This window comes from Anopheles cruzii, chromosome 2 (genome assembly GCF_943734635.1).
Source record: "Anopheles cruzii chromosome 2, idAnoCruzAS_RS32_06, whole genome shotgun sequence".
Lineage (NCBI taxonomy): Eukaryota > Metazoa > Arthropoda > Insecta > Diptera > Culicidae > Anopheles > Anopheles cruzii.
Window position 1 is genome coordinate 25,886,283 of NC_069144.1, and position 26,430 is coordinate 25,912,712.

Consider the following 26,430-nt stretch of genomic DNA (forward strand, 5'->3'; position numbering starts at 1 on the left):
CAAAACAATTAAATTTTAAATTGAATTTTGGTTCCGGCCACCGGAAGTTGTTGCAGAGGTGCAAACAGCCCCGTGTGCCAGGCCAGGGCAGATGTTTCGAGAGGACACACTGTTTAGATGCCATGACCAAGGCCGGTTCTTGTTAGTATGCGGTCCCGAATGTCGGTGGTCGATTGTAAGGTATGCGTGTGTGTGTGTGTGTGGTGTTGCAAGTTAAACTCAATCAACGAAACACGAGTATCTAATTGAATGTTTTACCTTGCGCACACAACGGTACACGGTGCGCAAAGTTTTTGGAATTCCCATCAAATTGGGAACTAATTTGAGTCACCGCGGGGATTACGTGCGGTATGTTGCCGAGCCACACGTCATTTACAGTCTAATTATTGTGACACGACGATTTGCGATGGGATCGCTCCGCGGAATGCGAAGCCACCACACGGATCCTTTTATCGCGCGATCAGATGCAGATTGGTGCAGGTTGCACGGTGACAGCTCATTTCATTTCCTTTGACAGCCACCGAAAACCGCACGCCATGTGTTAGTGCCGCTTGCGCAATTTAGTAGCCCATTCTGGTCACTGGTCGTTTTAATCCAAAATGGTTTAAACGTGCAACGAATCAATAGGCCCCAGCTATTTTGCAGCGCCAGTCACGAGTCCTAAGGTGCCTTTATCACACTATCACATCGCTTGTCGTTCGCGTAAGCTGCACTGCATTACCATTTCATTACTTTGCTCGTCCTTTTCTCCGTCGGCTCGGCGAGCCATTTAAGGTTCACTCAAAAGACCATAAAACGCTGGCCCTGTCGGTGGTCTGTAGTTGGTCGCCACAGAACGGCTGCACCGGGGGAACATGGTAAACATGTTGTTCATTTGGCAGTTATGATCCGAACCGGCCGGGTGGGTCGTCGTCGGCACCGTAACCTAACCGGGGTGCATCATCATAAAAATCTCGCGCGAAGAGAAAGTTTTTTCGCCGGAAAAAATCCACACCGCGGAGATTATGGCGAGAAAAAACATGTGCCACACACAGGGTTTGATGGCTTAAAGCGGAAAACATCGAAATATTCCAAACCGACGCGAAAAGGATCATGATGAGCTGAGTGTGTGTTAGAGCGAGAATGAACTGAGAGCGAGAGAATGCAAAAAAGCAATATCATGCAAAACAAGGAAAAGGGCGAACCTTGCGCCACCGTTGTTTGAACAGCTTTAGCGTAACGCGCAGCAGTCGGTCGGTCGGTTGGCTAGATCCTCGACTCGTGAACTTCCCTGCGAAAAGCTCCCTCTCCATATCCTGTCGCCGGAGACCCGGATAGTGTACATCGTGTACTGGAGGATGCACTTGATTCGCTATAAATAACAGATTGGGCGGTGCACCGGCGCAGGATCGGTGGCCGGAAGTAGCACTATGCGCAGCGCGTCCTTGTTTACCATACCGGTCACCGGCATGGTTCGCCAAGCATTGGCTACACGCTCCGGCCGGGGCTCATACTTATTCAAAAGTGAGCAATCTGCTGCGTCTGCCCGGAACCGGATGCGTCCGGGCGACCGGAGCCTCGAATCTAACCACCGCACGGCCCCGTGTGGGCTCTACATGCGGCGCTCGATTCGAAGATGCATAATGGATGTATGACGGCATGTTTACAGGAAATTTAACAGGAGATATTTTAACCTCACACCGCCACACGGCCACGGCCTGGCCCGCTCGGATTCGGCGGAGGAACTTTTCGGCATACAGCGTCGCGGCCTGGAGCGCATGTTGGCGGTCCAACATGAGAAGGAAGCGCGATTATTGGCAAAATCCCACCCGGAACGTATCCGGTGCCAGCAGTCTACACGGTCTGTTCAAACATTTTCACGACATTTGAATTTCCACGGGTTACGTATATCCGATTTTCAATTTCCCTTATTGTGAAAAATTCGGCCATTTTGAGTAATCAGTCAATTTTTAACAGCTGTTTTGCTTGGACAAGATTTGGCTAATTGGCGATTTTTGTCTCTTCCAAGAAATGGATGGCAAAGAATCTTTATGAAATTTTGTATGAAAAACGAAATTAAGAGCTCGAACGCAATCGAAATGTTAACTGTGGCTTATGGTGAAGCTATTAAGACCAAAAGTGAGAATAAGTGAACGTCGAAAGGACAAGTTTGGTCGAGTGTGATCAGTTTTGCTTACAGTTTTCTTCGATTGTAGGGTCGCGGTGCATCATGAGTTGTTACCAAAGGATGGAATGGTCAATAAAGAATATTTCCTACCTATATTTCCTGAAGGGGAGCACTAAAGGACGACGCTATGCTACGATTTAGGAGATAAACACGGCATCGAAGATAACACAAAATACATCCTAGCAAAAGAGCTGTAAAACATTGACTGATTACCCAAAATGGCCGAACTTTTCACCATAAGTCTTTGACATGTGTAGCAACCTAACGCCACGAAAACATCGGATATACGTAATCGGCCCGTGGAAATCCAAATGTCGCGAAAATATTTGAACAGACCACGTACTTCGTCGTTGGCCTGCTGAGTTTAATGTGATTAACGGTGGAAGGAACGCGCGGCCTCTGGCCCATAATGTGTACTTAACTTATTTAATTTCCCACCAATGTCGGAATTTGAAGAACTCTTTTACCACATGCCGGTACATGCCGCACACTAGTGCCTGCGTTAAACAACTGTCCGGAGCCATCCCGGTACGCAAGGAACGCTTTCGAAAGCCAAAGATCGGTTTAATCAAAAACAATAGGAAGCAATCGTATCTTCTGTGACCAGCAATTCCCAGCTACGATCCCATCCTAAATTCCCACCAGCGGAGAACTAGCTCCGCACCGAGCCACCTCTCGGTCGTTGTCAAACGTCCCAGAAGTTGCCCCGTCAGCCCGATAACTTCACGGGACGCGACGCGAGATTGATATAAAGTGCGCGGATTCCAACGCGGCCAAATGACTTCGGGTGACAGCGGCACAGGTGTCTCCGCTCTGATGGACTGACAAAGCGAAACTTGTGCGTGGCAACAACCGTGACGGGACTCGCTAATGCCCGCCGGGGGCAGTGCTGGGAATGACTGTAAGGATCGACCTGTCGGGTGCAGTTGAAGGTAGCCATTATCGAGTGAAATGTTTCTGAATGCCCAGGACTGTAGGACCTCCAGTGGACCCTCAGTGGCAGATTACGAAGCTCTGATTAGGTTGGTGATGGTGTCAGGATTGTGCCGGTGCGTGTTGGTCCGGAGTGCTGGTCCGGCCCTCCCCATCACCACCAGCCATCATCCACCTACCTTCCGTGTCGTAGACGTCCATCTCGATGGACTGCGAGTGGCAGTGTTGGTACTCTTGGCGTTGCATGCCGAACCGTTGGCGGCACTTGTGGCGTGCCTTCGCGAGCAGCGGCGATGTTACGGTTGCAGTGGCGCTGCTCTCCTCCGCTCCTGCTCCTGCAGTGTCCCCGCTCCTTCGCACGAAGGAGCTGACCCGAGCCGCCGCCGCCGCCGACCAGAGCAGAGACCTGCTGCTTTGCTGCTTCGCCGGCTCGTCCCTAGGTGGCGCTGGCGCCTCGGCCGGTGCCGCCGCAAGGGACGCAAGCGATACTGCTGGCCGCACGTACGGGGGCTGAGGGTGGTGGTTCGGGAGGGATGGGTTCCGGGTGCTGGGGGAGGAGGGGGAAGAGGGTTGGGAAGCGGGTGAACGGCGACGCTGGGAGCGGTGCTGGTGCTGGCGCTGTCGGCAGTCCCGGCGGCAGTCCCGGCGCACCGCCGACGAGGCGTGCCGCTCCCGTTCGCGCTCCTCCTCCTCCTGCCGGCGGGCCAGTTGAAAGAGTAACAGAAGCAAAAGGAGAAACACTAGCACCAGCGGTGGAAGCGGAAGCAACAATACTACTACCTTTCACACACACACACCGCCGGTTACGTTACGGGGGGATTACGTGGACTGCGGGGGACTAGAGCGCGCGGATTGATGCTCCTCGGCAGGGGGGCGGGATGGGCCGGCGGACGAAGTGGCAAAGCAGACCGGCGTGACGCTGCTCTGTGAGGGGGAACCCACCGTGCTCGGCTCGCCGTAAGCCGATTGCAACGCACGGGGCACGGTGTGCTTCACGCTGCTCCGGTTTAGGACACTCTAGGACACTCTAGGGCACACTCTGGCGGCACACTCTGTTGGCTTCGCCAATCCACGACCTTCGCACAGGATACGCACACGCAGCCCACTTACTGCTGCTGCTGCTGCTGAACACTTTTTACGGCCACAATTCGACCGATCGTCGGGGAGCACATCGACGCACACTTTACGGCGAGATAGTACACAGCGGATTGTGGAAGATTTCACCCGGACCATTGAAGGGTGGAGCACTTTTCCCTTCGCAGCATCGCCGCCGTCGTTGACCCGCAACCGGAAACTACTTTGGGCACCCCGCGATGGGAAGATTATTCGTTAATTTATGCACTCTGAGTGGGCTACCCAAAAAAGGGACCCCAAAAGGATTACCAGCGATTCTAGCATTATGGGGGGCCACTGTAACGATCCTTGCTATCAAACTTCTGCTTAATTTCCCCCGGAAAGTAACGAACGACGGCTTCGCGTTACGCTCAGTTAGGCTCGGTGTCAGAACCTGTCAAGCTGCATTCACCTCTGCACTGTGCGGTTCCTGACTCTTGGTGGCACTTTACACAATAGTTGCCCATTTTCGGTCCTGCGTCTGCTTTCGAACGTTTATTTCGTTATCGTCGGAGGTTGACAAAGTTTCGCATCGTCTTCCGGGAAAAGCATGGCAACGCTCAATCCGTATTGCCACAGAATGTTGGCGGCCTTATAGTGCCTCAGCCGCACGTAGGTGTGGCAAGAGAATGCCAACTTTCAAGGAAAATGCAGTGCATTCGAAGCATGTTCCCACCCATTGTGACCAACTTGAGGTTTTGGCGTGAAGGTGTTCACCGTACACTTTCTATGCTCCTTATTTTCATGAAGTGTTGACGTCGTTTCTGAAAGGAAACTTTTGCCGCTCTCGTCGCATGGGAACGACAACTTTGAACGGTAGTTAAGGCTTTCGCGCAAAGTGTGGAGAGCAATGTTGACCAGTACCTTAAGACAGGATCAAAACGGATCGTAATAAAAATGCTTACATTCTCTAATAAATTGGGAACCGGGCAAACAAATCGCTAAGCAACTCACAATCGCCATTTTCTTTCGAGAACCAAATTGAAGAACATGGAAACAACAGGTTCTAGCGCACGTGGGTACGCACACACCGCAAGGTCACACTGCTGGGCATAATTCAACGCAAAAGAACCACAGTATCACAGGACACTGAGCCCAAGGCACCGAGGCATCAGGGCGGGCGCATAAACTTGATTCTCCATTTCACGGGCACAGGTATTTTAGTTGTCCTTTTGACGTTACTCGCCGACGTCGAGGCGTATCGATTCAACAAATGCTTCCGCCGCGCGATCCGGAGAGACTATTTCTTATGCGCCGGTGACGACGACGACGACGACCGAAGACGCCATGACGCCAAGGTGATCATGGTTGTCGTACAGAGGGCACGACGAACCGAAAGGCCATCGGTGGCCTCTTCCCCGTTGGCTCTATTATTTGCTCCCCCCCGCTGCGCTAGCATACCACGCATCACCCTACAAATGCTGGGCATGGACTACGGCAAGTTAGCGTCGAGTTTCGCCAACGAACTCGAAACATCAACTCGACTCCACTATTGCCCGGTGTATCGGGTAATAGAAAAATATCGCCATCGTTTAGGGGCGGAACGGACCCGGTATGCGAGTGGCCGGCTCTCGAAACGGAGCGTTGTAATTCATACCGTCGATTCCAGTTCAGCGAATGGGTTAGGTTTGGGGTAGAAAACTTTTCCTAGCCAAGCTCGTCCGTTTCCGAAAATGCGAGCACGGAAAGTTCGAGCAAGCATTCCTGCTCGGAGCGAATCGAAATAGAATTCCGAATGAGCTGTCGGCTGAATTATTCAGCACGGGCCCGGGTGGTACGGAGTCGAACTAGCGAAACATAGTTTTCATACATCATCGGGCGAACAAGTCCATATCTTTGAGTACCAGTAATTTCGGTCCATTGGCATCATTGGGACGTGCCAACGATATTACTTTTCTAGCCCGGATCGGTGCGTCCTTGAGAGGCACTGAAGCACCGTAGTTCTAAGTGGCTCGTAGTGCAGAGTTCGAAATTATCAAGAGGATGCTCCGAAAACGTAACGACGTACTTAGAAGAGTGTATTGATCTGTACGATTCAAGTGCGGTTGGCTTTTAGAAATATGTTTAGCATACGTTCTTGTGGCCTTAAGGCACGGTACAAAGTTTTAATATTTAAATGTCCATCAGTATACACGAAGGTGAAGTACCAGCTTGCCCGGGCGTCTTCTAACTTCATTACCACAGATACAACATCTTCTCTGGACGGTTCGGAATTGGAAGCAACTCATACCAATTAGCAGCAGTCCCTGTGATAACGTTTGCGCCGTCGTCCGATAGCCGCCTTCTCCGTCCAGCTCCATTTGCCTCCCGGGGAATTGCTTCATTTCCGATGTACGACGAACGAATGGTGGAATCGTTTTGCCAACTTCACTCGGAGCCCGTCACTCGAATTCCGGTGTTGAATATTAATGTCGCTGTGGCGCTAGTCATGAAACGGACGCAAACGGTCGAGATAGTGTAATGATTTCTTCATTAAACTTTGGCTCCGGGGCTGGAGCCCAAGTCCGGCCAAGTCTAGAACGGCAATTGCCGGTGTTCGTTCGTAGTCGCATCAGGTGAAGCACTTGCCGTCGTTCCGTCGACGGTCACGTAAACCCATCAACAGGTTGATGGAACCGGACCTCCACAAGGACGATCGTAAACGCACCGGCGATCCTTCACGGCGTTGATCGACACGCAAACCGTCGGCCGGCGACTTTTGCTGATGAAAACGGTAATGGTTCGTCGGTCCCAGAGCCGGGACCTCTTCTGCCTGTCGGCCAAGTCTGACTGACTGTGAATGACGTGAATCTTAATGACCGACGCACGCGAATGCAATGCTTGACGTGTCCCTGTCGGCGTTGGCCGAAGAAACCTGTCCACGGGTGCTCGGCCCGGGCGGAAGTTCCACGCCCATTGGACATTTCCAGCGTGGTGCTGTGGTACGAAAGCCGCTTTGACGTTCATTTGCCCATGCCGGCCGATGCCTTAAAGCTGGCTTTTGGCCGTCGCCCAACTGTAGCACAACAGTCGCTGAATGGACGCGGCTCAGCAATCTACGCTGGTGCTACCTGTTACTCTACAGTTTCTGAAGGTTAAACCAGAATAGACGAAGTCTAAAGTCTCTTTTCAAGAGTTTGTAGATTGATTCCTTGATGGGCCCTTGAGTGGCATCCACCGTGGAACCGGATGTCAAATATCAATCTTCTGGACGGGACACACCTCGACAAACTTGGACACTCGGTGAAGGTCTCAAGGTCGAATTCAAGCACATTTCTAAGGTCAGACGCAACCGTTTCAAACGGCTCTTTGAAAAATCGGAATTAAATTAGCTGTCCATCGAGTGGTCGAAGCTAATTTGGGCACAGTTTCATGCAAACTATCAATTATCCGTCCCATTTCGGAAGCCATACTTGCGCACGGCGGGCGTTGCGTTAAGTGGAGAACGAAGCGCTTGAACGCGTTCCTTCCCCTCGATAGGTTGACCTAAATGACGTCGGTAGTTCGACCTGCAAAAGCCCAGCCTAGAGTGTGTCGCGAGGCCGCGGGCTTTTACTTCCAAACCAGCCAGGCAGTCAGGCTGGGGTTTTTTGGCGGTCTCTTAACGCTGATTACAGGCCAATGTTATAGTCCTAAAAACGAGAAGGACCACAATCCATAACGATGCTTATGAGTTCTGCTTCGCACTCCATTTCTCGCTTCCCGAAGCCAACCACGAGGACGAGGTAGAAGAGAGAAATGGAACGAATGCGTTGGAGTAACCGACAGAAAAAGGGAGAGCGAGCGAGTGTGTGACAGAAACAGTAAGTGGCAAGCCCTCACTGTAGAGGAGCCACAGGTTTCGCGATGTTCAGGGGGACTGGCGCGCGACAAGGTGGCGTCCCGGTCGCTAAGCCAAGGTCCAAGTGTTGAATAATTAAATAAGTCAATTAGTATTGAAAATTGATACCGCCTTGGCCGAGATGGCGCTGGCCGATTTGCGGAGGCCAGCGGCAACGGTGAGGTTGAAAGTTTTCCCACATCCTGTTCGGGGCTGGTACTGTTCCCACCGCTTCAGCGGGAAGGGGTTGCGGCCTTCACGTGGTTTCGATCGGGCCACTCAACACTCCGCCGGCAGTGGATTCCGAGAAAAGCCCTGTTCGAGCGAACGGAAAACCATGAACCACAATGTAGGCTCGCGGAAAACTCAGCGGTTAAACGCGACCCCATGTGTGTGTGTGTGTGTGCAGGCAAATGGGCAACATTGTGGTGGTTGGTTGCCGTGTTACTAACGGTAGCGGCTAGGTGCTGGTAAACCAGTGTGTCATTTAAAACTTTTTCAAGATTTAAAGCAAGTTGAATGGAGACAATCTTTGACAAATGATAGCCAATAATCGCTGAAGTAGAAAATTAGATTAAGACGTAAGGAGCGATCGATAAACTGAACCAGTGACCTTGAAACAAGGGTAAATAATGTAAATGAAGATGTATTTTATCCGGAACGATGCAGAGTTTTGAAAAGACAAACAAAATAAAATAAATCAATTAAACCGAAAACAACTTGCGTGTGGCATCTGGTTTCAAACTTCTGTTAAAATCACTCTCGCCCGATATGACCGTTACCGCTGTTGTCGTGTGGCACCGTGGGAATCGCAGGAAACAACTTCTGACAGGCTCTGTGCACTGTGATTCCGGTCCCAAAATCACCAAACAGCCGAAAACCTATCCCTTCTTGCACATTCTCTATTCTTTTTTATGCTGAAAAAACCACTTCTTCAACTGCAAGAACGCGAGAGGAAAGCAAGAAAACCTTTCAAGCGCCCCGGAAGATAAACTTCGCATGTGGAAAATTTGCATCCGCCACGGGAAAGGATGCTGACAGTAACACGTACCCGAACGGGGGGGGGCTTCAGGTATGGTTTGGGGCTGGTGGTTTGGAGTGTTTTGCATAAATTGCACTATTGTATTTGTTTCCACAAATAAAAAACTAGTCACGGTCCCCGAATTCTTCTGACATTTTTCCAGAACCACTTTTTCACTTCTTGCCATAAATGTTTTATGCCTTCTCCTGCTCGGGACTGCGCAGACGGTGCTTTTTGGTTGGCTTTTTTCTGTATTTTGACAGAAAAGGAAATGGACTTGCTTCGTGACTTCGTGGGAACAGAATCAGTATGAGCGAGTCCGTTTCGGGGAAGGCAACACCTTTCTTACAGCGAAACATAGGAAAACATGGGCTGGTACAAATTGTTATTATCATGTCGTATCCAGGTTGTAAACATTTTAAATTAGGACCCGTGCCTTTGAGGTGGAATTGAAATCCAAAAAGGGCGGCGTTTCGGTACCATTGGAATACAACCGTAATTTATTTGCCCTTAAAGGTCGAACATCATAATTGCAGTGCAGTACGAAAAGTTGAATTAAAGTTCAGACATTTTGCAACTACTTTCTGTTGTGCTTCCCATCAAAAATCATTTACGTAGCATGACAAGGCCTCGCAAAAGGACTCCACTTCCCGGAAGTGGATAAATCAAGGCGCATCGTTTGCGCACTGAGACCTCCTAGGATGCACCCAGAACCCAGATTCGCAAAAGCAATATTCCCATCCCCAACGGCCACCTCAGCAGCGAACAAAGCCAAGCTTGTTGTCAAAGCCACGGAACGGTGGAAAGTGGCTTGGTGATGGCGGCTTCCGTAAGCACGCTGGAGAAACAGCGGATGAGCGCCTTTCAAGTAAAATCTAATAAATGTTGAATTCCTTTTTGTGGTCCAACCCCACAACGACGCCACAAACTGGAAGCTCCCGCTCAGGGTGGCTCAAAATATAAGCAAACGCAACGAACATCATTTTACGTACGTCCCAAGACGCATCGGTAAGCGACGTTACAGCAGAGCCGGGCGAAGTGGCTTTTGGGTCGCTGATCGATAATCTGTCACATTGACACTTCACATTCAACATCCGGCGACCGGCAGAAACCAGTTATTCGTTCGAGCTTTCGTGAGCCTTACGGGGGACATGGTCTATGTTCTTTTCCCATCTTCTAATCGATTGGACAACCCATCGGGGTCATGGAAACCACGTTTCTATGGCTCTCGCTCGAAAACAACTTTTGAGCAATAGAAACCTCAACGTAGGATCCGCATCGGTCCATTTTTCACCTTTAAGTAGTTTCATCTTCCACCAGCATAAAGATCATAGCTGGGAGGACAGAAAGGGATAACAAACGATCGCATCCTTGGAAGCGATGGAACCAACCCACTGCTGCCGGTGATGGAGTGGTTTGGGCGGCAACAACAAAATAAAAGTGAAGGGAAATAAACCCAAAAATAAACTTTTCCAACTGCCGGTGGCTTTCCCTTTCGCCGGAACAAGCTCATGAAACCTCGTTCCGTTCCATCCCAAAATCGGAAACTGCCCCGAGTGTCTGCCCTTTCTATGGACGATATCCTGGCAGCGCTGGTGTTCGCCAAAATTTCACTACACCCTTCGATGAGAGATGAAACATCAAATTAGATTTATTGTAGACTATCAATTTTTTATGTTCCTCGAGGCGAGATTACAAGCTACCAGGGATAGACTCCGCCCGGACTCCCGGACACGGACGAGCCGGGTGAGCAACAAGCACACATCGTAGCCCACCTAGTTTATGCTGGGCACACGATACACGATACAGAAAGCGGGCAGTGTTGGCGTGTGTGACACCCACGGAACGGAGCTGCGGAGCTATTGAGTTCTACTGGTTCTGAAGGCTTCGGAACGGTTGCCTTCGACGGCTCGATGAATTCAATTATCAAAGTTACTTTAATTACTCTTACGGGAGCCTGAAGATGGGTTATTAGATTACACACCGGGCTGCAGTAAACGGTGATCGAAAGCGAGCCGGTTTGGTAACAAAATTCCGTACTTTTGCCATAAATTTGATAAGTGGAGCAACTTGGACTCGGTGCAAGTACGCACAACTCGTGCAAGAAAATCAATTAGTTGATTGTGTTATGGCTGTTTTGGGGGAGATATTTTATGACAATAAATCAACTACAGTCCTCATTAAACGAGGCTAGGCAGCAATAGACCAACAATTTGTTATTTTTAAAGCTGGATTTGCATTCACTCAGCCTTGTACGAAAGTAAGAACCTATATTTGCTATAAGTACGCTGATTCAAAGGATTTAATCTCTCTTTGCGTTTATGATTTTCTACTAATAGTTTCAAATATTTGTTCCCTTTGGGATTTGTTTTTTCTAATAATATTTATAATTTTAAATATTTGCTCCACAAGAGTTAAAACCAAAATTTACCGGCACAAAAAAGGAACAACATTGTTTTACTGGTCGCGATCTGGTAGTTGGTAGTAACGCAACCAGAGATCGTCACAAAAAAGCTTATTGCATGGTAAAAACGACCTACAGAACGTGGACCTGGTCTACGTCTGTCCAAGTGAAGTAGTTTTTTTTTTCATTCCTTGCCTCCGAAACCGTTCGCCGCTAAAGCACATTAGCTAATTAAAATTTATAGCATCTGCCAGCGATGCAAAATTGCACCACGCGTTTGGCCAAAGTAGCATACCAACAAATACCAGAATCCGTGCAAAGACCATCTGAGTGCTGCCGAAGAAGGTACGAAGCTCCTAGCTGCCATTTGCGTTCGTTTTGCAACTCTTTCCCGGCGTTGATTACAATACCATTTGCGTTCGACGGCACCAGAAGGTCCTGTCTTTTGAAGCACCCACTGCCACTCTGGCATCACTCTGAAGCGCAGCCTCAATCTTTGCGCAAACAGTTTCTACCGACACCGAGGAATTCCATTTCCGTTCGGTTGACGGACACAGAAGACAAGAACAAATGAAAAAGCCAACGATTTAAAGCGTGTTTGGCGCCGTGGTGCTAATGGGAACCGCGGGAACCGTTGCCAGTCGTTGCTGTGGACCGTCTTTAACACGGACATTGGTTAAAGTTCTTTATGAATTCGTGAATCTGTTCGGCACTTCGTCTGCATTGCCCAACATTATCGGCAACATCATGGGGGACGTTCAAGAGTGCCGCACGTCAGATGGCAAAAGTTGGCCTCAACGGGCAGAATGGCACAATTTATCATGTCAATGAGGAAACGCACGGTTGAAGATGTCGCACGATTCCCCGGAGCCCGCCCACCACACCACCTGTGTCCCGGCTTGTTATATCACTAGTCCTTGCCATTTGCTGCGATGTGAGGTAAGTTATGTTTAAGCCTTGCCCCGCCACACCACGACGCCGAATTCGGTTCCGCAACGCCCTCCAAACAACAGCACACTGCGGCAACTGTGTGTGTGGGGGTGAAATAACCGTCAGGCGAACGTGCCTCAATTTAATTAAATTAAACGTGACCCCAGTGCAGCGGAATGCACCGCAACATCGTGCTGAGCTTTTGAGCGCTCCCGTAGCTCCGGAAGCAACATTTTCTGTGGCAAAAAAAAACCGGCAGACGTAAGAAAGCAGCTAGTTGCGGGCGCACAGACGGAGAGAAGCAGATCTGGCAAGTGAACTTGAACGCAGACAGTCTTCCATTTGTGGCCCCTAATGACGATTGGAACCGTGGCACTCCGACGATCTCACTCAGTGTCACTCAGAACCAACGCGGGTTCTACGCGGGCTACACATCACAACACAATCGCTTTTCTGGCGGATGTTGAAAGTCCTTTGCTGATGTGCCACTTGGGAGGAAACGCCACTTCCAGAGCCAGTTAAGAAACGCGAAAACTTGTGTCCTGTCGCACCAGACATTCACGCTCGACTGGCATCGATGTCGAGCGACTTGATGCCGTAGTCAATCTTCGTCTCACTGGAAGCCCGACTACAGCTCGATCACCACCGCGTTTGCGGGACCGTGTGCCTCGTAGAGCAATCGTTTCTTCTCCAGCAAACTAGCGACAGAGACCAGAGCAAATTCAACATCCACGATGTTTCTTAAGCTCTTCACAATCTCACATCTCACTGTGGTCGCACAGGTGATTCGGTTAAATAACCAGTGTCCCAGTGTTGGAGACTACTGGAGAACCTCACACACTTTGGCACTGACCCTTTGAAGTTAGGAACGGTTGCTCAGCGAGCAATCCTCCGTTGCAACATCGTTGTGGTTTTGTGGCTCAACCGATGATATTGGCAACGGCAGCGGCGTGTTACGATCGGTATGCGGTCAATGCCGATGTCACTGTTAACAGCACCGTCTGAACATTCCTTCGAACCAGCACTAAGCCGAGGGGCGGCCATTCCAGCGCGCGTACGGCCACCTCCGTCGTAACTCAGCCACTCAGTACACCTGGTCCACGCCGGTGAGTGCCGGGCGCCACTCAAATGCCGGCCCCTCGGCTCCGGACCATGCCAGAATATAAACGTTTGCGATTTTACGATGCGATGATGACAGCGACGATGATGATGGGCAAAGGTGAAGGATCCCGCATGCCGAGCGCCGCCGTGCTGTTGCTTCCGATGGGTCTCAGTATTTTTTTTAAATAAACTGTGCAATCAGTGCATCGAATACTGCTGGTGCTGCGGTGAGAACTCTTTTGCACAGCAAAACCTTCGATAAAATGATAAGGCCACACACACACACAACCTTTGGGAGTGATGCTTGGGATCATAGGAAGTGTAACGAGGACTTGGGCTCGACTTTGGTTCCATAAATGATGAAAAGTACCGAGTGGCATGTAATATTAAATTTTACCTCCACAGTCAATATTCAAATCAACCACTCTCCAGCTCTTGCCAATCGCAAACATTCCCTATTGATCGTTCATTAGCACACAAACACACGGAGCGCATGTTTACCGACTGCAAATTGATTTCAGCAGTAAAGCAAAGCAAACACGATGTTCTCACGCCTGCCTAGCCTAAGTTCTAGCCCAAGCGTAGGCAGTGACGAGTCACTCGCAAATTTAATGCACAACCAACATGCAGCATCGCAAAAAGCGGGCAACGGCGTGGCGGAAACGGGCCCGACTACACGAATTGGCCGAAGTCACAAAGTCAGATGAAAGGAAATGTTCGCCCGACGATGGTGTGCTTTTCATTTTGTAAAGCTGCCACTCTTGGCCGCAATTGCGGGTGTATGTGGCCGAACGGGGCCAACAATGATGCAAGTAGAGGGCGGCTGAACCCCATGGCAGAGGTTGCCATGGGTTTAAGATTAAATTACGGTTCTAAGGACCTGCTGCTGCTGCTGCTGCTGCTGCTGGGGCGAGGAGCACAAAAACTAACACAAACAAAGTGCAGCGAACGGACGCACGGACTCGCAGAAGGGGGATCTATCGTGATTTCCGGTTCACAGAACAGTTGGAAGTTATCCACTTAGAAGGGCACCGGGGAAGAGAAAAAGCCCGCTGTGGGGTGCACCTACCACTTCTGTTTGAAGAGGAACAACTTCGTTCCACCTCTCCCCTGGTGCAGTCACTGCGGAATGCACTTTTGCGGCCATTTCCTGCTCAACGCTGCTTGCTCGGCATTTGCAGTCACTTCAAACGGTGCGCACCTTCTAATGGTGCGATCGTTTCTTCTTCGTTGCAATGATTTCACACTCGGTGCACTCGGAGCGGACGTGCCGTGGACAGCATCATCCTACAACCTGCAGCTAGTGACCGGTGCGCGTATTGCCCCGATGCCTATTGCCGTTGCCGAAGCGTGGCGTACTGGGCGTCTCCATTGCCATGGAAAACCGCCTCATTATCGACTTCCGTCGCTACGAAGGCTGGTCGCTGGTCCGAAAAACAACACCCTGTATCTGTAATCTCCTTTCAAGCCCCAATCGGTCTGATGTCGCATTCGGGACAAACTGTAAAGCTGGCAAAGCTGTAAAGGGCACAGTGACATCCCGATGGAGGCGCCTGGTCACTTTCACGTTTTTCTACTTGACACCGAGCAAGAACTAACCCGGTGTGGTGTGCTGGCGTTCGGCAGCCCCACCGCCTGCGGCGAACGCGTATCCGTCAATTTAACGCCCTAATGTGCCCTTTCATGTGGCAGCTCGAAAGTGTAAACCGCACCGAGAATGTAAAGCAAACTCCAACTCCTGAATGTCGCCACGAGAACCGATATGGCCGATCTTCGCCTTCTTCCGAGTGTGGAGCCACGGAGCACGGAGGTATCGCGAACCGAGCCGGACGACCGAACACGCCACGCCAGCAACAGTGCTAAACCCGAACTGTGCCACCAGCGAGCGAGCGTCTCCGGTGAGCCCAACCAGGACCTGCGATGTCATGCGGTTTGCGTTTCTACGGGTTTCTCTGCACCTTGCGCAAAGCTGAACGCGAGTGAATCCACTACGTCACCGGTTTTGCGCCCAGTGGGACAGCCAGCGACGGGGGGGGACGTTTCCCGGAGTCTCACGGACCCCGACCACGAGCGGCACTGACACTGGATATTGCCGGACTGACTGATGGCGTTATCCGTGCTCCTATCACCTGGGCGCGCTAGGGGTGAGCGTTGTTTTATTTTTGCCACTTTACTTCTTCCTTCACCTTCACCTCCAGCCACCGAGTCAGGTCAGGACGGCGAGAACGATGGCGTATGACGGTGATGACGGAACGTCAATGACGGTCACAACAGAGGGACGGTCACGACAGACGACTGCTCAGCTACGGCAGCGTCGCCGGGCAAAAGGATCGATACTTGCAGCAACAGCATGAGTTTACAAATTTTACGAAAATCGATTTCAGAATCTTCCGTCGGTGCTGCCGGGGGCATAATGTCTTAGCTTCGCGCAGTTTGATTGTACGCTATCATTAAGACATCATTGTGAGTTCCGAAAGTATAAAAAATGCAAAAAGATTAGCACGAACAGGGAGACGTTTTGGAAATTGGTTGGAAAATGGCGAACCAAGAAATGGCGACACAAAACTAATATTAGTTTCCATATAATTCCACACAGAAAGCCAATACTTCTTTCTGGGCTTCCATACGCCACCGCGGACGCTTTTTCTGTCCGATGAAAAATGATAATCCTTGAGTACTCATCGTTTGGATATTAATCGTTCGAACCGTTTATCTAGGAACCCACAAACCAATCGTTCGCGGGCACGGTGTACTTATGTTCTTACGTTTGTTTATTTTCACGTACTTTCCGGGTCCTATTTACACGATTTTGGGGAATGAAACGGAACGGAACCGAATGAATGCGAACCACACGAAAGAAACCGTCTCCTCGTCAACGCATGACTTCTATACTCTGGTAACGTCTTGCTCTGCTGCCGTTTTGTTACTGTTAACACTGTTGCAAGGTACACCTTATCATCGAGCCAACCGGAAAGCACGCAGAACAAATCGAGCGATCGACCACACTTTGCACCGACCAGCCGAAGACTGATGATTGCCAATCGGAATCCTTTTAAGCCACGTCCAATGCCGGTCTTTTCGGCCCCTCCAAAATGTCCAATCACTCAAACCGGTGGACAACCACCTTACGGATTGTGTGCGGGGCGGGAATTGTCAACGCTTTTCGGTTTCATTCTCAACCCTCTTTTGACCTTCGTCTTCGGAATTACCTCCCGCGGGGTCCGGTTCCTGAAGCGTGAGGAAACACGGGCAATAAAGCACCGGCTTAGTGAATCCATGCCCGGTCTCAGTGCCTGAGGCGAGAAATTTATAGAACTGACCGAAATGGCCCGAAGAAATTCTTCTAACGATTTCCATAACTTTTCGCCAGGCCCGGCCTTCACAACGGTTAACGTAAGGCTGCGTCGGGTGCGGCCGATTGCCCATTCGAGTTGTTTCGCTCTGTCCCCTTCTCGACCGGCTTCCGAATGTAATAATGTCTAATTTACATTTTTATCCCCAATTTAACATAATTGTAATTATCGCTTCCGAAAGGATGGCAGAGGTCACATTTCAGAAGAGAAAAACCTCTTTTGAGATTTATGAATTGTAATATTTGATCCACCGATGATAAGAATGTCAGTAATTTATGCATCGCAATCCGAAGCAACGTTATTAAAGGGGTGGCATTTTTCTGGCCCCTAGTGAAGTGTTGGATATTTTTAACTATTTTGGAATGGTGCAAAATGCTGCCGACTATGATTGCTTTCGCCTTTGCCCATTATCGTTCTAGCGACAGCCAAACCGGGCTCAACAGAATCTGTCGAATCGCGCGTCCTGGACAGCCGATGTTGGTGTGAAAATCATTCTAATGCAAAAAAAATCCGGCCATCGTTTCCCAACGTTCAGCTCAACCTAGGCCACGGCAACCATATGCTGCCTTTGCCGCTCAAAAATGGGCGTTTGGCCTTGCTTCTTGGCTCGGCTGCATGATGTTTTCGCATCGGTCCTGGGAGCGGATGAGAAAACGAACGATTTCCTTCCCATAATAGGGGTTTTCGAGCTCGAGTGCAACCCCACTGAAAGGTCGCACCAAAGTTCCATGCCGTGGTAGCCGTGGCAGCCCTTCCAGGCGGGATGCAGGAGTAATTTTCGTTCCTCATTGTTGTCCCCATTCGTCGGATCTATTATGTTGTCGTCGAAAGCCACGTAGCACACACCCCCGGTGGCGGCAGCTGGCGGACTCGATGATAGGAAGGCAATTTCCCAATAAGGTCCTTCCCTGCCACTTGGGATATGTTTTGTGGATTTTCAAAAGATTTATCGAACGGAATGTGTGCCGTTAGGCTCACGACCACTAAACCAGCAGATCAATTATCGCCAGCGTAGCCCGAATATTTGGGGACAGCTCAAAACCGGGTTCGACACGGAAATGAGGGACAAGTCGATGGAATTAATGAAAAGAATGGGGCCATTCCTTACTGCTTCCATACAATAAATGACCGAAAGGAACCAATTTCGTATCGTTCGTAAAGTGTACGAAGCTGCTTTGACGATGAAGAAATTTTTAAACGAAATAAAACAACCTATACTTACGAAGCGCCGGGAGAAAGATACATTAACCGCAAATACCAATACTTTACTAACCTGTAAATGGAAAGAAAAAAACACATTTAAATTTAATTTAAATTAAAAATAAATATAGAATGAGATAAATATATAATAGGATGGTAGTTTGAAGTAATAGCAATATTTGTCCTATTCCTCCAGGAAATAGGTGTGTGGACAAGAATAGCATTACGGTTGCCAATTATCATTTTTTTCTAGCGCGGCGGTTCTATAGGCAAAAAATCAATGCTCTATTTTAACAGTTCACGATGTTGCGCTTAGGCAACATCGTGCTCCGTCACAGACTTGCTCCATCGGAACGGAGCGAATCCGGAATTCGGTAGGCAACATTTATTTATTCCGCTCGTGCCGCAAACACATTCCGAAACATTGGTTCGCCCGTCGCGAGGCACACGTAGCCGCCCTCCACACTCTACGAATAGCTGTTGCGCAAATCATATCAAAATCAAAGCTCAACAATGCCGATTTTCCATGCGATGCTGAACCGGGCACCGCTTTCACTCGTTTGTGTAAGAACTTTGTGCCCTATCGCTAAACTTGAGCGGTTTGTTCTTAATACACTGGTCGGCAGGCCCTAAAGGGTCCTTTCGAGGGAACTTGCCAAACCTCAAGCCCTTCGTGGATTAGCTTCGAGTGCCCGGGTGCCCGGGTGCCCGTTTGCCGTGCGCTTCGGGCCGTAGATTTACGCCCTAGGGCAAGTGGTTTTATTTTATGTTCATCACGCAGTGAAAGAAATAAAAAAGAACACATCAAACAACGTCCCTGGAGGTCAACGTCGGCCGGGTTGCGGAGCGGCCGATGCTGAAGTCTGTGAATATATTTTCACCGGCAAACCCGACGGTGCTACGTTGGAACGAGCTGGTAATAATATTGTGAGCAGCCGTATCGAACGCCGTAGTACCTGGTGTGGAGCGTAGAGCATAGTAATAATCCCACAATGAAGCGGCCAAGAGAGCTTTTCGCATTAAACTCGTTCCAGAACCTGTGTTTTCTGTCGCTGGCAGCGTGAGTCGGGCGTAAATCTACGGCCGTCGGGCAATATTAACATTCCTTGAACGTTTTTTAATGCTTTCCTGTCAGCCAATCTTTTGCTCAAGTGGGATGCAGAGCCGGTCACGCCGCCATGCCGAGAATCGGTTGTGGTTATTTTTGCAAATCAAAATTTCGGGCTCCAAAATTTGCATATACGTGCCATTTGCGTTGCTGTATGATTAGGGGTGGATATCATTAAATCTAACGCACGGTACTTGTGTTAGCCAGCTATTCTATGCTTTTTACTACTGTCGAACGGTTTTACGGGCATGTTACGGCTTTATTTTGCCAACAGGAACAGTTCACTCTACCATCTCGACGTGGTGTTTGGCAACACTACAAACTATGGAATCTGGCACACTTTGCCGTGTTCAGCTGCAAAAAGGAGGACACTGATCTGTTTTTGACGGCTACCGTTAAACATAACCGACAAACATAAGTTTACACTTGATTAGAGAATAGACATAACGTAAAGAGGCCTTTGGCGATATGCAACATATGCTTCATAAACAGGCATCATGGCAAACAAACATTACACGGTATAAGCTACTCGGCTTGGCAGTCAAAATTTATTCGCTTGGAAATGGTTCGGAAAATTCAGTGTACCAATATTGATCAACATCATCATTGTGATGTCGGTCGTTTTCGTTCAACAGCTTTATCAATGCAGAACCGATTATCGTCACCGAAAACAATGGTGAGCAGTGGAGCGCTATCCGTTTTCAAGGGTTTTCTCTGCTTCAATCTTTATTGGATTTTTACCAAACAAAGGGAACGATAATCGCCGGCCGCCGAAACTGTCCTCCGGCGTTGTGGGAAAACAATTAACGTGATTTAAAAACATGCTCGGCAAGTAATCCGGAAATGGATGTTACGCGCGAGTGTCTCACTTCAAAAGCCATGTGACGTAACACACACACACAACAAACACATTGATCGGTCGTTAGGCGGAGTCGAAATGCAGCAATCGAGCGCTTCGTGTGAAGAGAGAAAAAATGCTAATAAACCACCCGATGAGCAGCGGCCGGGACAGATCGACGGGTGATGAATTTTCAATTTCCGACGCACGAACGGCCGCCCTGAGGCAATCGCCACGGGTAATCCGATCATAAAGTGGAAAATGGAAAAATAAAAGTACACACACGAGAAGCGCAGAAGGTATCACGTTCCTCCCGAAGTGAAACCGGCCCGGGCGTTTTCGTCAACGGACCAAATGGGAGCTGGTCTGGAATTCAGAATAGCACCCATGGTTTATGCCCGTCGTTTAGAGCCACGCTGGAAAATAGTGCTAATTTTCTCTGGCAACATCCATCCACACAGCATAGCGTTGAAAGGTTGCTGACCCGAAGCGAAAAACCCGGCCAGACACAGACGACCTCGCTGCACCATTCCGTGACTAACTGCAGCAACTGCAAAACGGACACGCGAATGTTTCGAACACCTTCTGATGTTTATGCGGCCCCAAGGTAATGTTGATACATAATTATAGATCAATTAAAAGTCAGGCACTAGGATCAGGAGACCAGGACCAAACCTCGAACCAAAATCTTCACAGTTGAAAGACCCTGGTGGGCAAGATTTCGCTAGCCACTTTCGAACAAGGAAATTGCCTTTTCCAACATTAAATATGTTGGAAAGGGCAGCGGAAGCACTGAAAACAATTTGGCTAGACTCGCGGTACACGGAGCAACAGGTTGCAGACGGAAAGCTTACAAGTGCCGTGCCATAATAATGATTTGTGCGAGTCGGGGAACTCACTGAGTTGAAGCTTTATGTTGCCATAAAAGAGAAGCTTTTCCAGTTATACTCTCTGACTCTCTCTCTCTATCTATCTCACTCTCTCGCTCTCATCTATTTACTCCAGCAGGACTTTCGATGTTTGCTACAGGCCACCAGATGTCTCTTACAACACGTGCAGCCTACATTCGTCCTTTATGTAGCCAGCTCGCTGTTCGTGGCCGGTTCCCTGTCTCTTTTCTTTTTCTTACTCGGCGAAGCCGTTCGACGAGTACATAACGTGACTCGCTTTTGTTTTTTTCGTAGTTTACTTTTATCGTCTTGTCTGACATCTGAATGCCATCGCCTTCGAGTAAGTGCCGTGACCAGAGCCTGCCACCGACCGACCGACCGACCAACCGCCTCACAAGCCACACTAATTACCATTGGCAATGACCCAGTTGCTTCTTTCCTCCACTGCAACGCCGTTCTTCGATTTTCTTCAACAAACCATCGCGACGAACTTCCTTCGATCGCGCCGAAGAAACCGGTGCCAAGTTCGTGACCGAGCCGATAAAAGACGAAGGGGCGATAAAGTGGCTGTGGCCGTTAGTTTTTGACCCCTCCGAGGGCAGCGAGGATGCCTCATCATCATCATCATCCACCGTCGTCGTCGGTTGACTTCGTCGTCGGTGTTTGGGCAGCAACTTGGGCAAAGCAAAGCAACAGAATTATTTTTAGGGCGACGAATCCATCGTCGTCGTTTCAAATTTGTTTGCCAAATATTTGCCACTCAATTAATTATGAATTTTGGCATGCATCGCATCGGTTTCGTGGCCGCGCTCGGTCCGTAGTCCGCAACGTGCGGATGCGTTTTACCACGACACGGAACACCACAACCATGACCTGCCCTTCAAAGCTGCCCGTGAACCGCGGTGGCAAATGAAGCACACCGAATGTTGTCTAAGATATTGGAGCATGTATTAGCCCGGTCCTCCCACCACCCGTCCGCCCGTGACCTAGGGATACCACACACCTGGAAAATGTCTTCCACGCGACCCATTGCGTAATGCTATGCCCCATCGTGTAGCGGCGTCCCACTCAGTCCCACCGGCACCACTTGGCAGCTAAAAATAAATTATTGAACCACGCGAGTCGAGTGGTCGTCCCTTCGAAAAGTAACATGCTGCTCTTACCCGCACAGGCACCACAGAGGTGTGCGTAAGCGACGTTCCAAGTGCAACGCGACCGCTCGGTGAAAGGGTGCGCCCTCGGGAAAACGTCCGTCCTTCAAAAGTCATACTTTTCGATTCAACTGTCAACCATTTTTCAAACCATCGCACCATGATATCACCTCGACATTGAAGAGAAGTTTGTTTATTTATTGCAATTGTTAACAATTGCTTTTGGGATTTCGAATACATTAATAAAAGTATTGGATCAAAGTTGTTTCGATGAATGGAAAATTAAAGGACGGAATAATTTCACAAAATGGCAAAACAAACATACCACTAACAGCTCTTTTTACGATTTAACTGATCGCTTTTGTACACGACGAAACATTATCTTGCCATTTTGAAGATACTGGAGTTATAAATAAAGATAGGTAGCTCCTGATAGCAACAGCATGCTGTTGTTGTTCCACAAGCCGATCAGCTGATAGCGATGACGCCGGGGGGTTGAAATAATGGAGCGTATCGTAATTTAACGCCAAGCCTTAAACCATATTAATCTGGTTGATATGCTGTGAAAGGCGATTTTTTGTTTTGTTCAACTCGCACGTGCACTTGTCGTCGTAAATTGATTCCAAAACATCGTGCGCTGGGTGACACTTCGGAAGTGTTAAATTGATTAAGCTGCAGTCGCTTTATTGCTCGTAAATATTTTCACATTTTTCATGTAGTTATGAACTCCCATTCGCTGTACACGACGAACGTATGAAGCACATTCAATCGAGCCAACAAAATGCAGTAAACGTGCCGAGGTCGAGAGCAGATCGCCATAAGCGATTGTAGTTGTGCCTGTGCCGTGCCGTACCATCATCATTATTTCTCAACAGTGTCCTGAACGGTCGAAACGACAGCCACTAGCAGCTACTCACTGCAGCTTAACGACCGGAACGACAGGATCCGGAAGCCGGTCGGCCGAGGAGAGCCGGTAAGGTGATCGAGTGGTCAAACATGTGGATACCCAGGGTACTGTATCTGCTCCGTCGGTACTGCTTCGTGGATCGATTTTGTAAACGATGAAACGCCGGATGCAAAACAGAAAACAAGAAGCCAGCACATGTGTTTACAGTGCGCTATATAAATATCGAGGGTCACAAGCTGACTATCGTGGGCTTCCTGCAGAAAACGAACTTGCTTTACACAAACGCTGAAGAAAAGCGCTAAAAAGTGAGGTAAACTATAATTGGAAAACCATCGCCAGAAGCACCAACAGCACAATGGCATGATTGACTCCGCTAACAAGTGCATTCAATGTGTCACTGTGACGGACAAACCCCCCACGGGGGGGTTGGCTGCTGTCATAACTCAAGCACTCTGGTGTTGGCCTTTCGGTTGTGGTTTGTGAATTATTTTCGGCTACGCGAGCAATGCAACCAGTGGGGGTTGAGTGTTCAACAATTGGCCAAAAGGAAGTAGATCGTAAATATGAAAAGCTTCAAAGCTCTCCAGGAAGTGCTATGTTAACGGACCATTGATGACACAATATGGCCAGTGGCCTATTCTGATTTATGAAATAATATTATGAGTATTATAATTACCAGAAAACTTGACAATCCTAATGGACGTGTTAGTTTTCGAAATTAAATACTTAAGATAGGCACAATCGTAACGACCTCATTAACAGAATTGGAATAGAAATCGTAAGCACATGCCCTAGGCAAAATATAACCATAATTGGCGGACCTGTTCCTTCTCGAGCGGATCGCGCCATGGCACCAGGCATCAATCAGGCAGTCCCAGCTACGCTGGCCCATCAAATTAATATCGAAATCGAGTTCAACAGCCCAAAGGACTCCCGTGCTGCCGTTGATGGTCGCGAGTTTATTTTGATTAACCTCGGCCGACTTTCGTCCCCACAGCGAAAAGGCCACTCGACAGAGCGTGAATGAAGTTGTAGTAGATGGCGCCCTCTCGGACGAAGAAAGCGCGCGAAAAACGGACACCATCACTAGCGGCAGCCAATCTGCGCTACTCAATCAACATATTTTTAGGTTTCTTTCCGTCCCGTAATGGCGTTCAATTACAATCAAACGCTAGAGAGAGACTCGCGCCATTAACGCGGCACGGGCAGCGTTTGAGCGCTCTCAAACCAATAGCCGCGATCTATTGGTTCTGCGCGGGGCCGTTTCGAAACCGGTATCAAACTGGCTCGCACAGCTCACGGCGAGATGAAACCCCGTTCGTTTGCTGATGAACGGCGCATTCAAACGTTCCGACATTCCGGGCGCAGCTCATCATTTCGCTGAATTTCCCGCATGCACCGAATGAAGATTAATTCAACCGGGTGGGGGGGGCGACCAATCGGTCCGCTATTCTTTGGTGGAACGATTCCATGGAACGACCACACGACGGGCCGCAGGCTAAACGAATCACTTTAATTCGGTCGATCCACGCGATCCTATATTAATTGGCGGCGTGTTTGTTTTGTCACCGAGTTGGCCATGATGATGACATATGTGCCCCACACACACACACAAACACACGCGGCTTGGCAGGCCAGGATCTAGATCACATCGGCAAATCGTCGGCTTTTCTCGATTCTACGAAGCCAGGAAAGGGAGCCATCGGAGCTATTTAATTAACAGTAATGAAATAACCGGGCGAACCAATGAGTGACTCGCACGAAGGCATGGGCGATGCTCGGACAAGATACAAATTTGTACCATGGCAAGCGTCCTTACAATGCGCCACAAAAAATGCCACCGCTGTGTGGCGTCTAGTATACGAACCTATTTTTTTCAACCCCACCACGATTGGCAATTAAGATACTATTGCTACGAAATAGTTTCTTTAGTTTCTCTACCATGGTTTATTTATCATCGCCAACACGCGGAAGCAAACAACGTGCGTTATCTGTGCGTCACGTTTTTTTTGCGGGAACCTCTGTTTGTCTAAAAGTATCACCATTTACGAACCCTCACCGATAGTCATCGATGGTCGATAAAAATATTGTGCCTTACTTTCGGCCAGCATAACGCGTCACGAGCTCTCCAAATAGAGCCATTCAGTCGATACAGTTCTATTGAGACCAATTAAGAGGCATCAAGCCAATGGGTTTCCGATGGACGGCCGGACCGCGTCCTTACTACTTCGAATACGAATGGCGAAAAACATGACACACTTACGGGGTGCGGTGATTTATAAACATTCAGCAAATAAGCTGAATACGCCGCAAAAGGCTCGCCTCGGGACGGGAAGCACTAAACGTCTTTCGGTAGAAATGGAAATATTTTTAAATTCATTCATTCCGATGGCTCACGAAGGCCGGGGCCATCGGTGCAATATTCTAGTCACAAATGTACAGTCAGAACCGATGATGGCAACTTTATAGGAGCAGACTGAATAATTCATGACCTGTGCGTTACAAAGAAGCCACACTATCGAAGGTAATAATAGCGGACGGTGCGGCAGTAAACCATGTCTGGGAGCCGCAAAATGTTGTGTTTTTCCAGGAAACGGTTTCTTGTGGCGTAAATTTATGATTCTCAGTGTTATGCTTGGTGTGTGTGTGTTATTTTGTTTCACAACAAAAATAATATCATATATTCCTGTTTCTTAAATTTCTCTTTACGTACAGACATTAGTCAAATACTGTTAATTTCGAACTATTTAACCGCACACCTTACAAATATTTAACCAAACTCAAACTACTGTCGACGCCAACTGCGATCGCTTACCTTGCTGCTGCTTTTCGGCCTCCAACAGTTTCCCCGTAACGGCGGCTTCCTCGTCGACGCTAGCCGCCGCCGGCTCCGCTTTCGTAACCTTGAACCGCTCCGTCATCGTCGGGCGAGTTGACGTCGGGCGAGTTGACGTCGTCTTCCCGCGGCGATCGTTTTCGGTGTGGTTTCAATGCCTGAACCGTTCCGTTTTCTTGTGGGCTTCAAAAGGACGCAAAACTATCAGAAGCCTCGTCGTCCCATAAAATTCGTACACTATACTATAAAAAGAGCACTAAATTGACGCACTGCAAACACCAAACCACCACCACCACCAATAGGTGGAGAATCACTACCCCGCTTTACACCACACACTTTGCGGTCTCGAGCTTTTCCGGTTTTTACACACACACCCTCAAATACGGTGCACGATTTCCTTCACAGAACACTACACAACCGGACCACTTTCTATCACGGAACACGATGGTTAGGCGCCGGATTTTACTTCCTTCCTAGCGCTGGAATGCCGGAGTGCTGCGGAAGGGAAATCGGTACCCAGACGTGTGACTCGCAGGACTTTGCGGAATGTCTACCGGTGGAGAAGAAAATAGAACCCCCAACAAGGGCCGCGTTACTTTGGTCGGGCGCTTGAAGCCTGAAATGAACGTTTCCCCTCCGCGTGCGCTGGCCACTCATAACGCATAATGGTTCCCAAAGC

At 49.1% G+C, this 26,430-nt stretch overlaps 1 protein-coding gene across 1 annotated transcript in view; it reads right to left on the reverse strand.

Annotated features, from left to right (window-relative positions):
* The window catches only part of LOC128268311 (solute carrier family 12 member 4), a 92,078-nt gene extending 66,242 nt beyond the window's left edge, over window positions 1-25,836 (reverse strand). Inside the window, exon 1 of the mRNA XM_053005366.1 lies at window positions 25,731-25,836. Within this exon, the coding sequence (XP_052861326.1) occupies window positions 25,731-25,836 (106 nt within the window). The remainder of the gene's footprint in view (window positions 1-25,730) is intronic.
* Window positions 25,837-26,430: the final 594 nt, after the last annotated feature.